General features: G+C 39.0%; 1 protein-coding gene across 1 annotated transcript in view; it reads right to left on the bottom strand.

Moving 5' to 3' along the window:
- The window catches only part of LOC137133295 (titin-like), a 189,449-nt gene extending 176,989 nt beyond the window's left edge, over positions 1–12,460 (bottom strand). The window contains 9 exon segments of the mRNA XM_067516775.1: positions 595–702; positions 1,061–1,324; positions 3,314–3,431; positions 3,815–3,984; positions 4,227–4,291; positions 4,806–5,093; positions 5,638–5,841; positions 6,301–6,404; positions 12,247–12,460. Of these exon segments, the coding sequence (XP_067372876.1) occupies positions 595–702; positions 1,061–1,324; positions 3,314–3,431; positions 3,815–3,984; positions 4,227–4,291; positions 4,806–5,093; positions 5,638–5,841; positions 6,301–6,391 (1,308 nt within the window). The 5' untranslated portion in view covers positions 6,392–6,404; positions 12,247–12,460.
- Positions 12,461–14,815: the final 2,355 nt, after the last annotated feature.

The following is a 14,815-nucleotide window of genomic DNA, read 5'->3' as shown; positions in this document are numbered from 1 at the left end:
TTGTTTTTCAAAACTGAAAACAGGTGCTAAATTGTAAGGAGGAGAATAAATAGTGTGCTGGTTTCTCTTCATTCAAGCTCCAAATGCTGCTACCCAGCAACAAACTAGGCTTTACACATACCTATATAGAGCAAACTTTACAGTGTTTTATGATAATGTTTTTTATGTTTCAGTTTCAGCTAAAATAACTGCATTTGTCCTGATCATTATTGGGTTTGGGGAAATGGACGTTTATATTTAGGAAAGCAACTCACTCAGGTACAACATGGATGTATTATAAGAGCTGGATGCCAGACTTAAACATGATTCCCAGTCAGTAAAGTGACAACTAAACTTATCTGTAGTAGGACATGTCCTATCAACAGACTTGTCGTTAGTTGTCGCTAGTTTGCTTTTTGGACCATAGAAGGGTTTACCTGTCGTGGCCACTAGGGTTAAGGTTAATTTGGCTGAAAGGCTGAGATGGAGCTCTCATTAAAGAGGCTGCATTACTGACTAAAACAATTGTAGTCAACATTTTCAGTTTAGAGTTTTGTGGTTTCCTTTAAAATGTCCATCATTTTCTACTGCTTGCCTGATGTTGCCTGTTCTTACCTCAGAGCTAGACTCAGGTTTTGGGACAGAAACTTTAGAAACTGTGAAATGTGTAGATGGAGCGAGACCAGTGTCCACATGGGAAGATATTTCAGTCGCTCTCTGAATCTGGAGTAACCAACAGAGTTCACAAGAGCATTAAACCCTCGAGGAAGGTTTTAAGAGCTGGACATTACGTGTATATACAGTATAAATGTTTTCTACAATACATTAATTACATGGTTATCAAGAGATTTGTCCTTTCTCATTTGTACTTTCAGGTTTTTATCTGGGTAGTGCCAGTTAAAGCACTGGCAAATAACTTTAATTCCAGTTATGGTGATATTATTCTAAATTTATTTTACAATAGTTTATGACCACCAGGAAACTGGAGAGTTGTTATTGTCTCTTTACAAACAGTGGATACCTGAATACAGGATTTTAGGCTCAAATCTCTTGGTATTTAGGCACTGGAGGTCTATCTAACCTGAGGCAATGGCAGGGTTGGTGTAATCTCCTGAGCAGTAGTAAGCACTTGGCCAGCCTGCATTCGTGTTATCATCCAGCCAGCTTGATACTGTTGATCGACAGCCACGGTAGCAGTGGCCTGCTGGCCTAACCCAACCCCAACGCCCTCCTCCACCTCGTCCTCAAATCGACCGCCCTCGACATGCACAGGTTGAAGGACACGAGCCAAGTCAACGGCAGCCATTACTGTGGCCACTGCCTCTGCTCTTTTCCCTCCCACAGCCTGGAGACACAAGCAACATGAAAGGATGAAGAAATATGGATATATTCTCAACTCTAGCCTCAGACCGTTAGTATGATATCCTGTATGGAACCATCCAGTGCATACTTTTAAACAAGTCAACAGGAAATAGTAAAAATAATGGTGGAGGTGGTTTTAAATTAGCTAGCTAGTTGTTTCACCATTTCTAATTGCTACGCTGATGTAAGTTAACCCCATCCTGACTGATGTCTGGGTCTGGCATAGACAATATGTACAGGCATTTTAAAGGGGTTCATTTAAAAAAGTGTCTCAAGGAAAGGTGATGTATATTCTGCTGCTGGTCTCTGTAAAATAGTAAAACACAGAATTAAAAGAAAGTCAGCACTTAAGTTATGAGAAGAAGTAATATTCTATATATGAACATGTTCTGTGATGAAGAAAAAAAAACAAAAAAATGTGGCAACAAAGCGCAAAAGGAGGTGGTGAAAGTGGACAAAAAGATTACAGAGCAACCGCGAGACATCCACTGGTGACGGATTAAGAGAGGTGCTCCTCAGAATCCCACATGTTTACTGGATCTGGATCTTGGGTAAGATCTAGGTTCACTTCTTTGACTTTCTGTTTTTACATTAGGGTATGCATGGCAGAGTCAGGGTACATTAAGGTACATTAGGGTCACAAAATCAGAATTTTTCTTCAGTTGGAGTAGGGCGGACATTCTCATCACTGGAAACAAGTGACAAGTCTTTGAGGCAAAAGACTGAAGTCACAGCTTCACACATGAACAATGGACTGAAACACGTCTCCACACAATTGTCCAGAGCCTCGTACTTATTTTCAATCGATGCGCATTCGATATCACAAACACTTTTGTTAATAAAACCACGAGTCTGAATCTGAATGGTGGAAGCTACCACCACATGTCAGTGCTTTCTAGCTTAAAACCTCGTCCCAGCTTCTGCCGTTCTGTGTAGAACATGCATCATTAGGTGATCCAGATGATTCAGAAGGTTGGTGCTTGTATGGCTGTTATGAATCTTATAAGAGATTCATACAAGTGAAGGAAAGCCTCAAACAAAGAGCATTGTCATGGTCGAAAAAACATTCACGGTGACATGAGAAGAATGGAAGAATCACAAGACGGGAGGATTTTTGATGACTTAAAGTTCAGTTTCCCTTTTTCATCCTTTGAACCAGAAGCCTTGGTCCCAACACTGATATCTGCTTTGGAAAATGTGGAATGTATTTGGTAAATGGTCTGCACTTATATAGCACTTTTCTACCTATTGGCACTCAAAGTGCTTTACACTGCTTCTTATTCACCTATTCGCACTCACAATCACACACACACTCATACACCGATGGGGGCCAGCACTCACCGGGAGCAACTAAGTTGGGGTTCAGTGTCTTTCTAAAGGACACTTTGACATGTGACTGAGGAGCCAGGGATTGAACCAACAACTGTGAGATTGGAGGACAACCACTCTACCTTCCTGCGCCACAGTGACCCCAGTCGCCTATTTCCATGTAACAGAGGGTCACAGGTTTTTTTGATGAAACCACAGACCAGTGATGCTTGTCTCTTAGAACTGGAATTCACTTAAAACCATTTAAGGTAACATCCTTTAGTTTTTAAGCATTTTAATGATTTAATGAACATTTGAATGTTACAGACGATTAAACGTGACTTCCAAGTCATAGCATTTTAAACAGCTGTTGGTTTTATTTTTTCACCTTGCACTGATGTGGTTTGTATACTGTTAAATAATTGTATATGGAGATTATTGTGAAAACAACCTTAAAATTAAGTGTGTTGGAGAAACAGTGAACGTTCCCTTAAGAGTGAACCCAGACACTGAACGGAGGCTGAACATTAGTTAGTCACATTTAAAACAGGTTATTTTCAGAGAACACTACAAGAATTCTTTAACGTGTTTAAATGTGCTCCTTGGTATCATTGACCACCAGATGGCATTACAGACCCCCCTCCCCCTTAGCAGCCCCTCCTACCTCTTTGACACCAGGGACTGGCTGCTCCTGGTCACTGGTCTCATCTCCTCGCTTCCAGGGCGGCAGGACGTCACCAGCAGACACCGGCTTCCGTGTGGTGATGGGGGACTTGTCTGGTCTGATGGGGGAGACAGGGTGGAGATGGGGAGTCCACAGAAGTAGAAGCCATCCCTACTCAGTTTACAGCAGCTCTACCTTTAACCTAAGTTTGTCTGCAAATTCTCCAATAAGAGCTAGTACATGCAATGGCGTTGAGATGCAAAACACAACACAATCTTTATTCGTTGTGTTTGTCCTGTGTTCCTCTGTGTTTTTTGAGCCATTGCCACAGCAACTACTAAAAGGTTAAACAATATGCTGCATAAAAAATCTCAAGTACAATGATTCACCTGACAGCTCAAGAGCATCTGCGCTTTATGTACCAATTAGTATTGTATTATTATCTTTTTAATATAACATTTGCTCATCAATAAAATTTTGTTTCAGAAAATCTCCACCAACCTGACAGGTGTGGGAGTGGGTGCCTTCACGTGTCTGACAGGTGATGGCGACTGTTGGCGTCCTGCAGTCACCCTAGAAACCAGTGAGGGCTGGGTTGGGGACTTGGACGTAGGTTTGGGAGGGATTCTGGGTGGAGTCTTATGAGCCAGAGGCTGAGTTGGCTCAGCCACCTGCAAATTTAAATTTGCAAAAATTTAAATAAAAAAAAAGTTATTGAAAAACAAAATGACATGAATTTCAATTTGTCACTCAGATCACGTGATGTATGAATAAATAGGATGAATGAATATTGTTTTTAATGTTACAAATCTGATATAAACAGATGAAATCACAACAAGCAATGTGAGAAAATGACATGACGACGGCCTGCGGGAAAATGTATTTGACATTTAGTGTTTCTATACTTCTGTACCTTGTCACCAGGGGTTTTCTGTGGAATCACGATCTTGGTTTTCTTTGCTGGAACAGCTTCTTCACCTGAACACACATACACACACACCTTTTGTTCAGTGACGTGGACAAAATCACATCAATTTTCTCATTATCCAAGTATAAAAATCTCATGGTAACACAACAGTGGCATATATGGTATTTCTCAACAGATGAATGTAGCAATTCATAAAAACTATTTTTTAATAATGGTTATGTCATTGGCAATAAATTAAATGACTCCCACAAAAAAGGTGAGAAATGAATTTCATTCATCCCATTTAACAGAAAAAAACAGAACAAAACAAACAACTTTAAAAAGCACAGGTAAAATATTTTGTGTGGTACAAACATATTTCATTTAGATGTAAATTAGCACTAGTGACATGACCACAACTGGGAACACTATAGAGTTTGGATGTCTGTATGCTGAACCAAGCTAAACTTTGAGAACATGTCACAGACATGGCTAAAAACAGACCACTTCCTTCCATCAGTTCTCAAAGTAATTTACTTTATACAACACAGTAAAAAAAATTTCAGAAGGATAAAAGGTCCTCACCCTGAACCAGAAGTTCAGCCGTGGACGTGGCTCTTCCACTTCTGTTGGTGGCTGTCACAGAATATGTCCCAGAATCCTCTGGGAAGGCTTCAGCAATCAGCAGACTGTACAGGTCTCCCTCCTTGAGGATCCTAAAGTCAGCTGAGCTCTGGATCTCGGCTCCCTCTCTATAGAACTTTACCACAGGTGTGGGGATACCTGTGACTCGGACATCCAGGCTTACCTGGCTACCCTGTCTCACTGTGGAGCTCTGCAGTCTCTGAAGGAAGTTTGGAGGCGCCGTCTCCGCTGCAGGGAGAAGCATTGATAGATTTTAAGATTCAGACTTTGCTAAAATGTTGCTATCTGCTAAAACAGATATTAGTCAGATTTTGCAGGAGAGTACAGTCCTACAGAATGGATTATTCTTTTTAGTGTTCTGATGTATTCCTCAGGGCTCATTCTTAGGCCTATTCTGTGTCTTAGACCCATTCTTGTGTATTTTGTTAGTAAGTTTTTTGCTGATATTTTTTTTAATTTTATTTATGCCTGTTGTAACAATTATAAACAGCTTTTGGACAAAGGAAGTATTTTTTTTTTACACTAATTGTAAGGTGCTTAGTATTTTTGTTGACATTTTGATATGAACTTGAGATTATTATTCTACGAAAAAAAAGGCATAGCCATTGATGAAGCTTTACTGCTAAAGTTGCATGGGTTAAATGCAAATACATCAAATACAAGAACATTATTTTAAATTTAATTAAGTTGTAGATATGGTAGAATGAAACAAATCCATTTTTAGCTGAAAAATATTGCCTTCATCAGTATTAATGTTTGCCTGTGTCCTCACCTGTAACGAGGAGTTCAGCGGTGCTCGTGGCTTGTCCAGCACCATTGGTGGCTCTGACAGAAAATCTTCCGCTGTGTGCGGCGGTCACAGCAGGGATCCTCAGAACAGCGCGGCCATCGCTGAACGAGATCTGAACGCCGGGCAGAGCGGCAACAGAGAGAACCTGGCCATCACGAAACCAGCTCACCTCAGGAACTGGAGAACCTGCAGATGAGACATGAACCAGACTGTCAGACAGATGTCCTCAGCTAAAACTTAATTAGGACATAGTCCAAAGTAAAATGTAAATTTTCATTACCTATTTTTAAAGTTAAAACGTGAGATAAAATGACATGAGATGTAAGTTGTAAATAAACCCCCAAATGTCCAAACTAACAAATCTGACAATAAAATGTGAATTTTAGTATTGAATATGTGACAATAGACAAGTTTTAAGGAGAAAGAAATGTAACTTGTTGAAACACTCAGAACGAGGTTTCATTTATGGATCATAAAATTAAGTAAAACAAGTTATTGAAAAATATATTTACAGAAGTTAAATGGTATTTAATGGAATACTTGTTATCCAGATACCATCAAAAATGTCTGTTGATATTTGAAGATCATAAGATAATAAAAGAAGTAAAACAACAGATCTGTTAACAAAAATCAGGTGTATCTTACCACTAACTTGAGCCTCAAACGTTGCAGCACTACCCTCTAGTGCCACAACGTTCTGTAGCGGCTGTGTGAATGTCGGCGCCTGTGTTGACATGTTGGTCGGCACCCTGCAACACAACAACAGTAAGAAATACAAGGTTATTCTCAGTCTGCAGGTTAGTTTTCATCTGGGTGAGTTCAATTTAGATCACAGCAGATGCTGATTTATCTCAGAGGATGGACAGAAAACAGGTTTTGGGTTTTCAGAAAAAGATAATGAAAGAACCTTTCCCAGAATTTACAGTCAGCAGGATAAACTAGCAGAAGAGTATCAAACCCGAGAGCTTAAAAGTTTAACTCTTCATGTTTAAAAAGAATCAGATTTCAAATATATGTTAAATGACTAAATAAAAATGTAAATATGAATTTAGACACAAATAACTGAAAACTGAACACATTTTTGTGCTGAGGTCCATGAATTAACTTTTAATCCACTGCTCCAGTTCTTCAGTGTGACCATACAGTTTGACAGGTTTTTTAATTGGAAGCCTATTGCCCTCACACTGTAATAAACTCCTTTTTATAACTGAAGAGTCAGTTTCCAAGCTTAAATAATAATGAATAGTATTAGGATGGTAATTTTGCAGAATATGTAAAAAAAAAAATTGCTGTGATCACAGTAATTTGATAAAATGTCTGACTGTTAAAGTATCTAGGTATATACTGTGACAGTACTGTAACGCACTGTAAAGTCACAGACAAATGCCCTGTAAAAGCAGAATCTTCACCTTTAGCCATGTGACTCACTTCCAGCTACATAAAACAACTGACAGTAGGTTTTCTTTTCACATATTTGCCATTTGCTGCCCCATCTTGGAAACAGCTGTTGTTTGCTGTTTTAAACAGGAAACCTTGAACGATTCAGTAAAGATAAATAACAGGTGTGAACTGAGCAGCTGCAAAAAATATTCATCTTTACTAGGCAGAGATACAGATACTTGTGAGGAAACATACTGTAGTCCTGTAGTGTAGTAGCAGCATTAGTAATATAGCACCGTGGAGTAAAATTATTTACTGTATCTCTCTGCTGTGGTAATAATGATGCCACTGAATGTCATTTGCAGTGAAGCAAAAAACCAGCAGCTGTATGCAACGATGAGAAGACTGGAATAATGATGAAGGCATTGTGCTGATAGAAGTAATGAACACAAATATGACAGATTCACCATGTTTTCCATCATCTGAGTTTGTCTGGAGCCCTTTGTATCACTTCCTCTCCTGTAGTGACTGCAGAATCAGCTCTGTTTTCTAAACGTGACTATGAAATTTTCCCAGTTACTACAATACAATAATGACCATCATGTCTGTCACTGAGCAATTGCTTATATATGAGGGGCAAAAACTGTGCCAAATGTTAGACGACATTGTGCAAAGTTTAAGCAGCACAAGTAGCTAATGTTCCCATCAACTCGTGTGTTGGAGTATTATGGGCATAAAAGACCTTCACCATTGTTTCTCAGTGGCTTTAATGCTGCAAAGAAGTGTCTCCTGCAGTTTAAACTCTGCACAGACGTGTGACAGGTGACATGACAGGACACAAGGGAGGGCTATAAATGTCGTGGAGTGAGGGGAGAGTTGTCAGGGAGAGGGTGATGGTGATGGGTTGCAGCAGCTGGAGGTCTGCCTCATGTTAAAGTCAGCAGAAGAAGAAAACTTTGCTTCAGTTTAAGAAGCTCCACAAACAGAGGAGTTAGAAATATACTAAAATATTTTTTAAAAAAAAATCATCAAAACCTTTCACTGAATAGATCAAATCAATTTTAATTATCTGTATCTTTGTGTTCTTCAAAAGTTCAAAGAAACATAAATATATATATGTATTTGTATTTCCAATTTAAAAAAGCTGAATTATAAATACTATCGATTGAACAACGTGAACAAAACAAATAGACAATCTACTTGAAATGAAAATATGATCCAGAAGGAAAGACATAACTAAATAGAACTGAAGAGAAGAAAAGCTGGCAAAAGAAAGGACATAAAAAACATGAAACAAACAAATTATTTATTTCGGAAAATATCTGCAAATAAACATGGACTCAGGTTTTTGTGCGACCCCACTACCCCCCCAGCCCGGAGTTAAATTTAGACTCTGCAGCAGATTTATTTTTATCAGAAGTAAAGTGAGCGCACTCACAGCTGTTCACTCCTAAAATAATAATAATTTAATAACACATGATGTTAATTCAAACTAATTCTTTTAGCTGGTGTCTTTTTATTACAAATGTCTTTTTACTTTTCTGATATGCTTTTCAATGGATTGTATTTGATCGATTATTTTAGTAATAATGATTATTTGCTCATCCTCATTTATCCATGTTTTGTAATTTTCTATTGAAAAGTGGATAATAATATATTAAAATAAATGCTGTAAAGTATGTTTTGAAATAGCAGCTCAGGCTGAAACCTATTAATGAGTAGTTTCTAAATTTCACAACATTTTAGTAAAAACTAATTTAACACATTGGTTGGAAGCAGCTTCAGACAGTCCACTGATGATTTTAAAATGTTGGTAAAATTCATTGTTTTAGACCTAAATTAAAATAGTGTCAATATTGGTCAACAGTGCACTGAATTAAATAAAATGTTTAATAATAAAATCTTTTTTGGCCTAATGTTATAAATGTTTGAAGTCTTTAAAGCTACAGTAGGCACTAATGTCAGACTGAATAAGTCCTAATATAAATAGGACACTGATAAACTCACTATTGAAGCGGAAACCACTGCTCTTCTCTGATTGGTCAGAACGCTGAGTGTTGTTTAAAGGCTTTTAAAGGTGAATATTTCTGCATCTGCATTGCTGGAGACTTCCACCACACTTCTCCACATACCGGAAACAGAGACATGAAATGTAAACACTTTTCTCATAGGACTTTGCTTTGGTGTTTTCTCTTTGACTTAGAATGTTGCTACCATGTACCTCACTTGTAAGTCGCTTTAGACAAAAGTGCTAAATGACGAAATGGAAATGTAGACAGGGGACATAGACACGCTCCCATTTGTATGACAACTGGGGACATGGACACGTACCACACATGTTCACTGCAAAACACCTTGAACACACCATGACAGCGAGACAAGGCTCCTTAGTTGTGGAATAGCCAAATAAAACAGTATTTGTAAGCTCATCACAGGCAGCGTCAGAAAAATAAATGAGCGATAGATTTACTTCTCCAGCACATGTGGACTTACTGCACTACAGCTGCAGACACTGCACGACACAAACTGTTGGCCTCCACATGGCCTTCCCCAGAGAGCCGATCTGGACCTTAGTGGACTGGGCAGATGACAAAATTCATCTATAGATACGGACATGGAGATGCGGGATGTATGAAATTTAAGTAGATTTTAATCAGCGTTTTGTAGAAGTTCGAGAAAAACAAAGGACAAATGCTGTGAGACTTGAAACTCTGTCCCTTTGCCAGTTCACATCCACCTGAAAACCACTGGTTCCAGCTTCTACAGGAAGAAACATTTCATAAAGACATTTTCTTTACAAACTTAAAGTTTGCTTGTTTTCTTTCCTTTTCTGAAATCCTGACTTTAATGTGCAGAATTCACACTAACTGTTCTTCAGTTTAATATTCATTACTAAAGATTCACTAACGTGTTAATTCTCAGTATCCACAGGTAGATGTATGGCTGTTATGTTTGTTATTTTTCCAGTGAATTAACCATTTTCCTCATTTTACTTGTGTGTCTAACACATCTGGATGAGACGTCAATAATAATACTGACAGGATAAAAAACACTGAATCATATTCATAACAATGTACTTTATGTACTCTTTCTGTGTGAAAATACTGAACTGTGTCTCTACAAAAACATTTTAATGGAGGAGGATGTGTTGTATTTTTTGTCTTGCAAACTTTAAAATGTCACTGCATCACATAAAATGCTGTTAGATCCTCTGTGTTGACATTTATTTTGCATCATTTATTTAATTCATACATTCTGTTGTTATCAACTGTGTCCAGTATTACTGATGATCATCATGTAGAAACTGGTTTGACTGTTATACACACATTTGACATCAGGGCAGGAGTTTGAATATTAAATCAATACTGCTAAAAAGTTTGCATCTCACCTTTGGGGCCAGGGTCCCGAATTTCTACACAGTGAGTTCACCATTTTGTAGTGTTCGCGAAGCTTTGAGTGTGTAAATCTGTCGACTATGCGCAGTAAAAGCTTCACAGAAAAAGAGACGCCAAGTACACAATCCACAAGGTGAGAAAATCAGCTCCAACATTGATGATGATGCGTATATATGACAACACAATGTGTCTAAAGAGAGTTTAGTGCATCTGTAACTTTTCTAAACACTGATATTTCATTAAGTCAATAACTCAAAAATCCTGAAAATAATTTTCTAATGTGACAAACAGTGAAGGTCCAGTTCACTTTAATGAGCTGTCAGTGACTGATCTGAGACCAGCAGCTGTTTCACTGCTAGAGTTACACAGTCCCGTATTGCAATACTATATCTACAGAGTTCAGCGCAGTATTAACATAAAATGTCCTTATCTGCAGCCTGGACTTAGAACTTCTACTTTGCACTTCATGCAAAGAGCATTTTGTCTTAACATGTTCTACTGTACCTACCACAAACAGGTACTGAGCAGGAATTCTCTGACAAAAGACATTAATAGATGAAAAAAACTTGTGACTTCACTGATTGGACATCAGTGACACAACCAGGTTTCCATCTGAGTCTCTTAGTAAATCCCAGCAGACATTTGTACTTTTACTACAGTAAAATATTGGTAAAATGTCATTTTTGAACATCACTAGAAAATTCCTGTTGTTGCATTTCTTTTGTCATTTATCTGAGTTTGCGACCTGAGAAATATGTTACTACATCATATCTGAGGTCAAACCTGGTACGAACCTTTAAATAGCAAAAGTTCATAGGACACGAATGGGTACCAATTTTATCAATCTGAAATGAAGAAGTGTCAAACTGCTAAAAATCTGTATATGTGTTAAAGTAACATGACCATATGTAACAGCTGATTTTAAAACAGCTTATTAAAAGCAGCACTGAGCTCATAAAGTTTTTATTTTAATGACTAATGAAAATTATTAAACGTGACTTTTTCTTTAATCCTATGTGATTAAAATTATGACGTAGTAAATACTGCCGCACATCAAAATAAAATAAATAAAAAAACTGAAGTCAGTTTTATTTTCATAGCCATGAATCATTTACTATATAAAAAACAAGCAGATCCTTATAATCTAGTCAAACCATTTTGATGGAATATTAAGTCCTGTGTTCTTATTTTCTTACTATAACTTTGTAAAACAGCAGTCGAGTTGTTTGGGCTGAAAATGGATAAAAGCTGTGAAGGTTTATTGGATTATTCCTGGGCTCTGAACCTCAGCGCCTCACCAGGACAGCTGCTATTTTTTGCTGTCAGCTGGTTTGAGGCGAAGGCGTCCAGTTTCTCAGATTCTCAAGTCAACACTGGAGCAAAATCGACACTGATCACAATGTGATCAATCCATAGTCAATAAACACAATTTAACCCAGAAATCCTCCTGTCGGAACAAATGCTGATATTTACAGATCCGAATCTGAGCAACAGATTTGGCAGTGGCCAAAAATACCCCAACCCCCCACAACTGCCCATCCTGACCCCGTGCAGGTTGATTGACAGTCACCATGTGGCACATAGCTGGAGGTGAACTGATAGCCCTGCTGCTGATTCCCTTAAAAAGCCATCAGCTCCCAGCTGACAGGCCACTCTCATGCCATCAGCAGCTATTCTTAGCTTCTCTCATGTGTATGTGGCCACCTCCAACTGTACCACAAAGTAACACCAAAAACACCAAAAAACCCTGGTCCTGGTTCGACCTGTGCCCCCCACCTCATAAGTCAGCACAGACTTGCAGGCAAATGTTACTCACTTGTTTCCACAAGAGTGCCTTGTTCTGAGGGGAAGGAGCCCAGAGGAGTCTCACTAGTCTCCTTATCAAGAAAGGTTTTTCCACAAAAATCCAAGGTGAGAATGGTTGAGCCTCGAAATACCCCCCCTTGATAAAAACAAAACTACACAGTAAGGCCGTGTAGTTTTGCTTTCCCTCCTCGCAATCCCTCCACCCGAGGCGAGGTTGGGAATGCTCCAACTGCTCAGAAGGGCCCAGACAGTGCTTTAGGTTTTTATACCGGGGGGACAACCTGCATCATCACTGTACAGATGCTCCCTATTGGCTGGGAGCGACTCTCAGGGGGGTATGATGGGACATGGCAGCCATTTATGCAACCTCCACCCTGTGAGTCCCCCTTCAGTGTGGATCCAGCTCTGATTCTGATCGATTCTTTGCCCACAGCTCAATAAAAAATGGCAGCAGAGGGTTTGGTTTGTTAGGGAGGTGAAGAAGAAAAGAAACTTATCTGTGTTAAAGACAGCTATTTAATGACAAAAGTCATTAAATAGCTGGTGACCAAAAGGAGGCAGAGGCTGTCCCTGTCAGTCACACTCACCCCCCTCCACAAAAACCAGCCAGTCGTTACAACACACCGACAAACCCTGTGTACACAGGTCCTGTGTTTGAATTTAGTCTGATTTTCTCCAGAAACACACTTTTTTCCATTAAGTTTTATCACTAAATTAACAATGAAACCATCACAGAGGTGCAAAACCACTGCTATGCTTAAATCACCACAAAGAGGCTCAAAAATAAAGTAACACAAGGGCAAGCTTTTTGATGTGCATGACTTTTGTTTTAGGGCACGTTCTTGGTGTATTTTGAGGGCCTGGTGACTCAGTGGTAAAGCGGTGGGTTGAGATGCAAAACGCTGTGGGTTTGAATCCCACCACACCAGGTGTAGCCAACACTCACCGTGAGCAATTACGTTGGGGTTAAGTGTCTTGTTCAAGGACACTTCGACATGTGACCAGAGGTGCTGGAGGAGGTTAATACTTTCAGTATCTTCAGTTTTCAGCGGGTGATTTAATTTAACATGACTGTGTTTTTAAATATGCTTTTAGTTTGTTAAGTGGTGTTTGCAGCGACTCGTGTCAGTGTGAAAGTGTTTAAAGAATGTGGTGAATAGTGTTTCAGTGACATGTTAGGATATTTATCATTACAATAGATGCAACCTGAGATGAAAAAACACAAACCCTGATGTCTAAATGTTTAATTTAGAGACAGTGTCTTTGAAGGACACACTAGAGAGACAGCTGTTTCACATTTTACTGGTCACACATTTTTAACCTGAGCTCAAACTGTTTTTCATTGATTCACTGATGTGTTTGTGTAATTACAGACTTTCCCACATCTACAAGAACAGGACACCTAAAGCACTGCCAGTGGACTCTCTACCTTCCTTAGACATGGACAAAAGTCTGAACATTCAGAGAAATCGAATAGTTTTATCTTCTGAGCTCAAATGTACTTGTTAGTTTAGTAGTTTTGACAAAGAACTGGATAAGATCTGTTTTTTCTGGATCACAGTATTCACTGTTTGATTGTTATCTAGAAGAGCAGCGTCTTTGACAGCATTAAACTCTGTGAAATACTAGGTCACACTTGTTATTAGAATTTATACCGACATCTCTGGTTGATATGGAGACCAAGTGACACATCTGACATGAATTACTGTTAAATAAACTATTATTACATATTTTATTTTTTTCAGGTACTCTGCATTACTCTGTCGACTCAGAGATTCCAAATTCTGCCCATTCCAGTCCCCTTTCAGGTCAACAGGTTGAGATACTGAGAATCCAGAAAGTAAGTATAACAGGTGGTGGTCAGGTAAATTCATACAAAGCAGATAAAGGGATGCTGCACACATTAGTACTATAAATGGTTTTTACAAGGGCTACGACATCAACAACACCATTGACCTACACAGAGGACAGAACAGAACCGCGATAGGGGAATAGAGAATCTGGGGCTCAGAAATGCCCAGGGAACAGAAGAGCGGAGTTTTTGGGAGTGACAGCCAATGGGCAGAAAGTCCAGAGCTGAGATCATGACACCAGTTGTATAAACAACTGTAAGACTGATCTTCACAATGTCCCCAAGTGGAAAATGGACAGCAATCCAGTTTCACCTGCTGTTTTGTTAGTTGACCGTCGCCTCCCTCATGGATCATGACCCATGGAGCCGTCACAAAGGTTCTTCTCGACTCTCTGACGTTCTTATTAACACGTCATTTGCCCTCTCAGATGTGAAGTAGTCCTCCCTGCTTTAGCTGATAATGTAAGTGTGCGAATGTTTGCAGGACAAACATGTTGACGTATATGGGGGCGGCTGTAGACATCACCTCTCCAGTGATGTAATATGGTGGTTCACTCACTCACGGTCACCTGAAGACTGTTATCAATTAAAGTGCAGCACTTCCTCCTGGCTTTCAAATGGCTGCAGATCCCTGAGTAAAATTGGTGCATGTTTCCTTTGTTATTACTTCATCATACCACATTGATTATTGTTTCTTTTAGCATCACTATGATCTATATCTATTAGC

The sequence above is a fragment of the Channa argus genome, chromosome 9 (assembly GCF_033026475.1).
Source record: "Channa argus isolate prfri chromosome 9, Channa argus male v1.0, whole genome shotgun sequence".
Taxonomy (NCBI): Eukaryota; Metazoa; Chordata; class Actinopteri; order Anabantiformes; family Channidae; genus Channa; species Channa argus.
The sequence above is the reverse complement of the archived record's forward strand: the minus strand, read 5'-3'. Positions and strand labels throughout refer to the sequence as shown.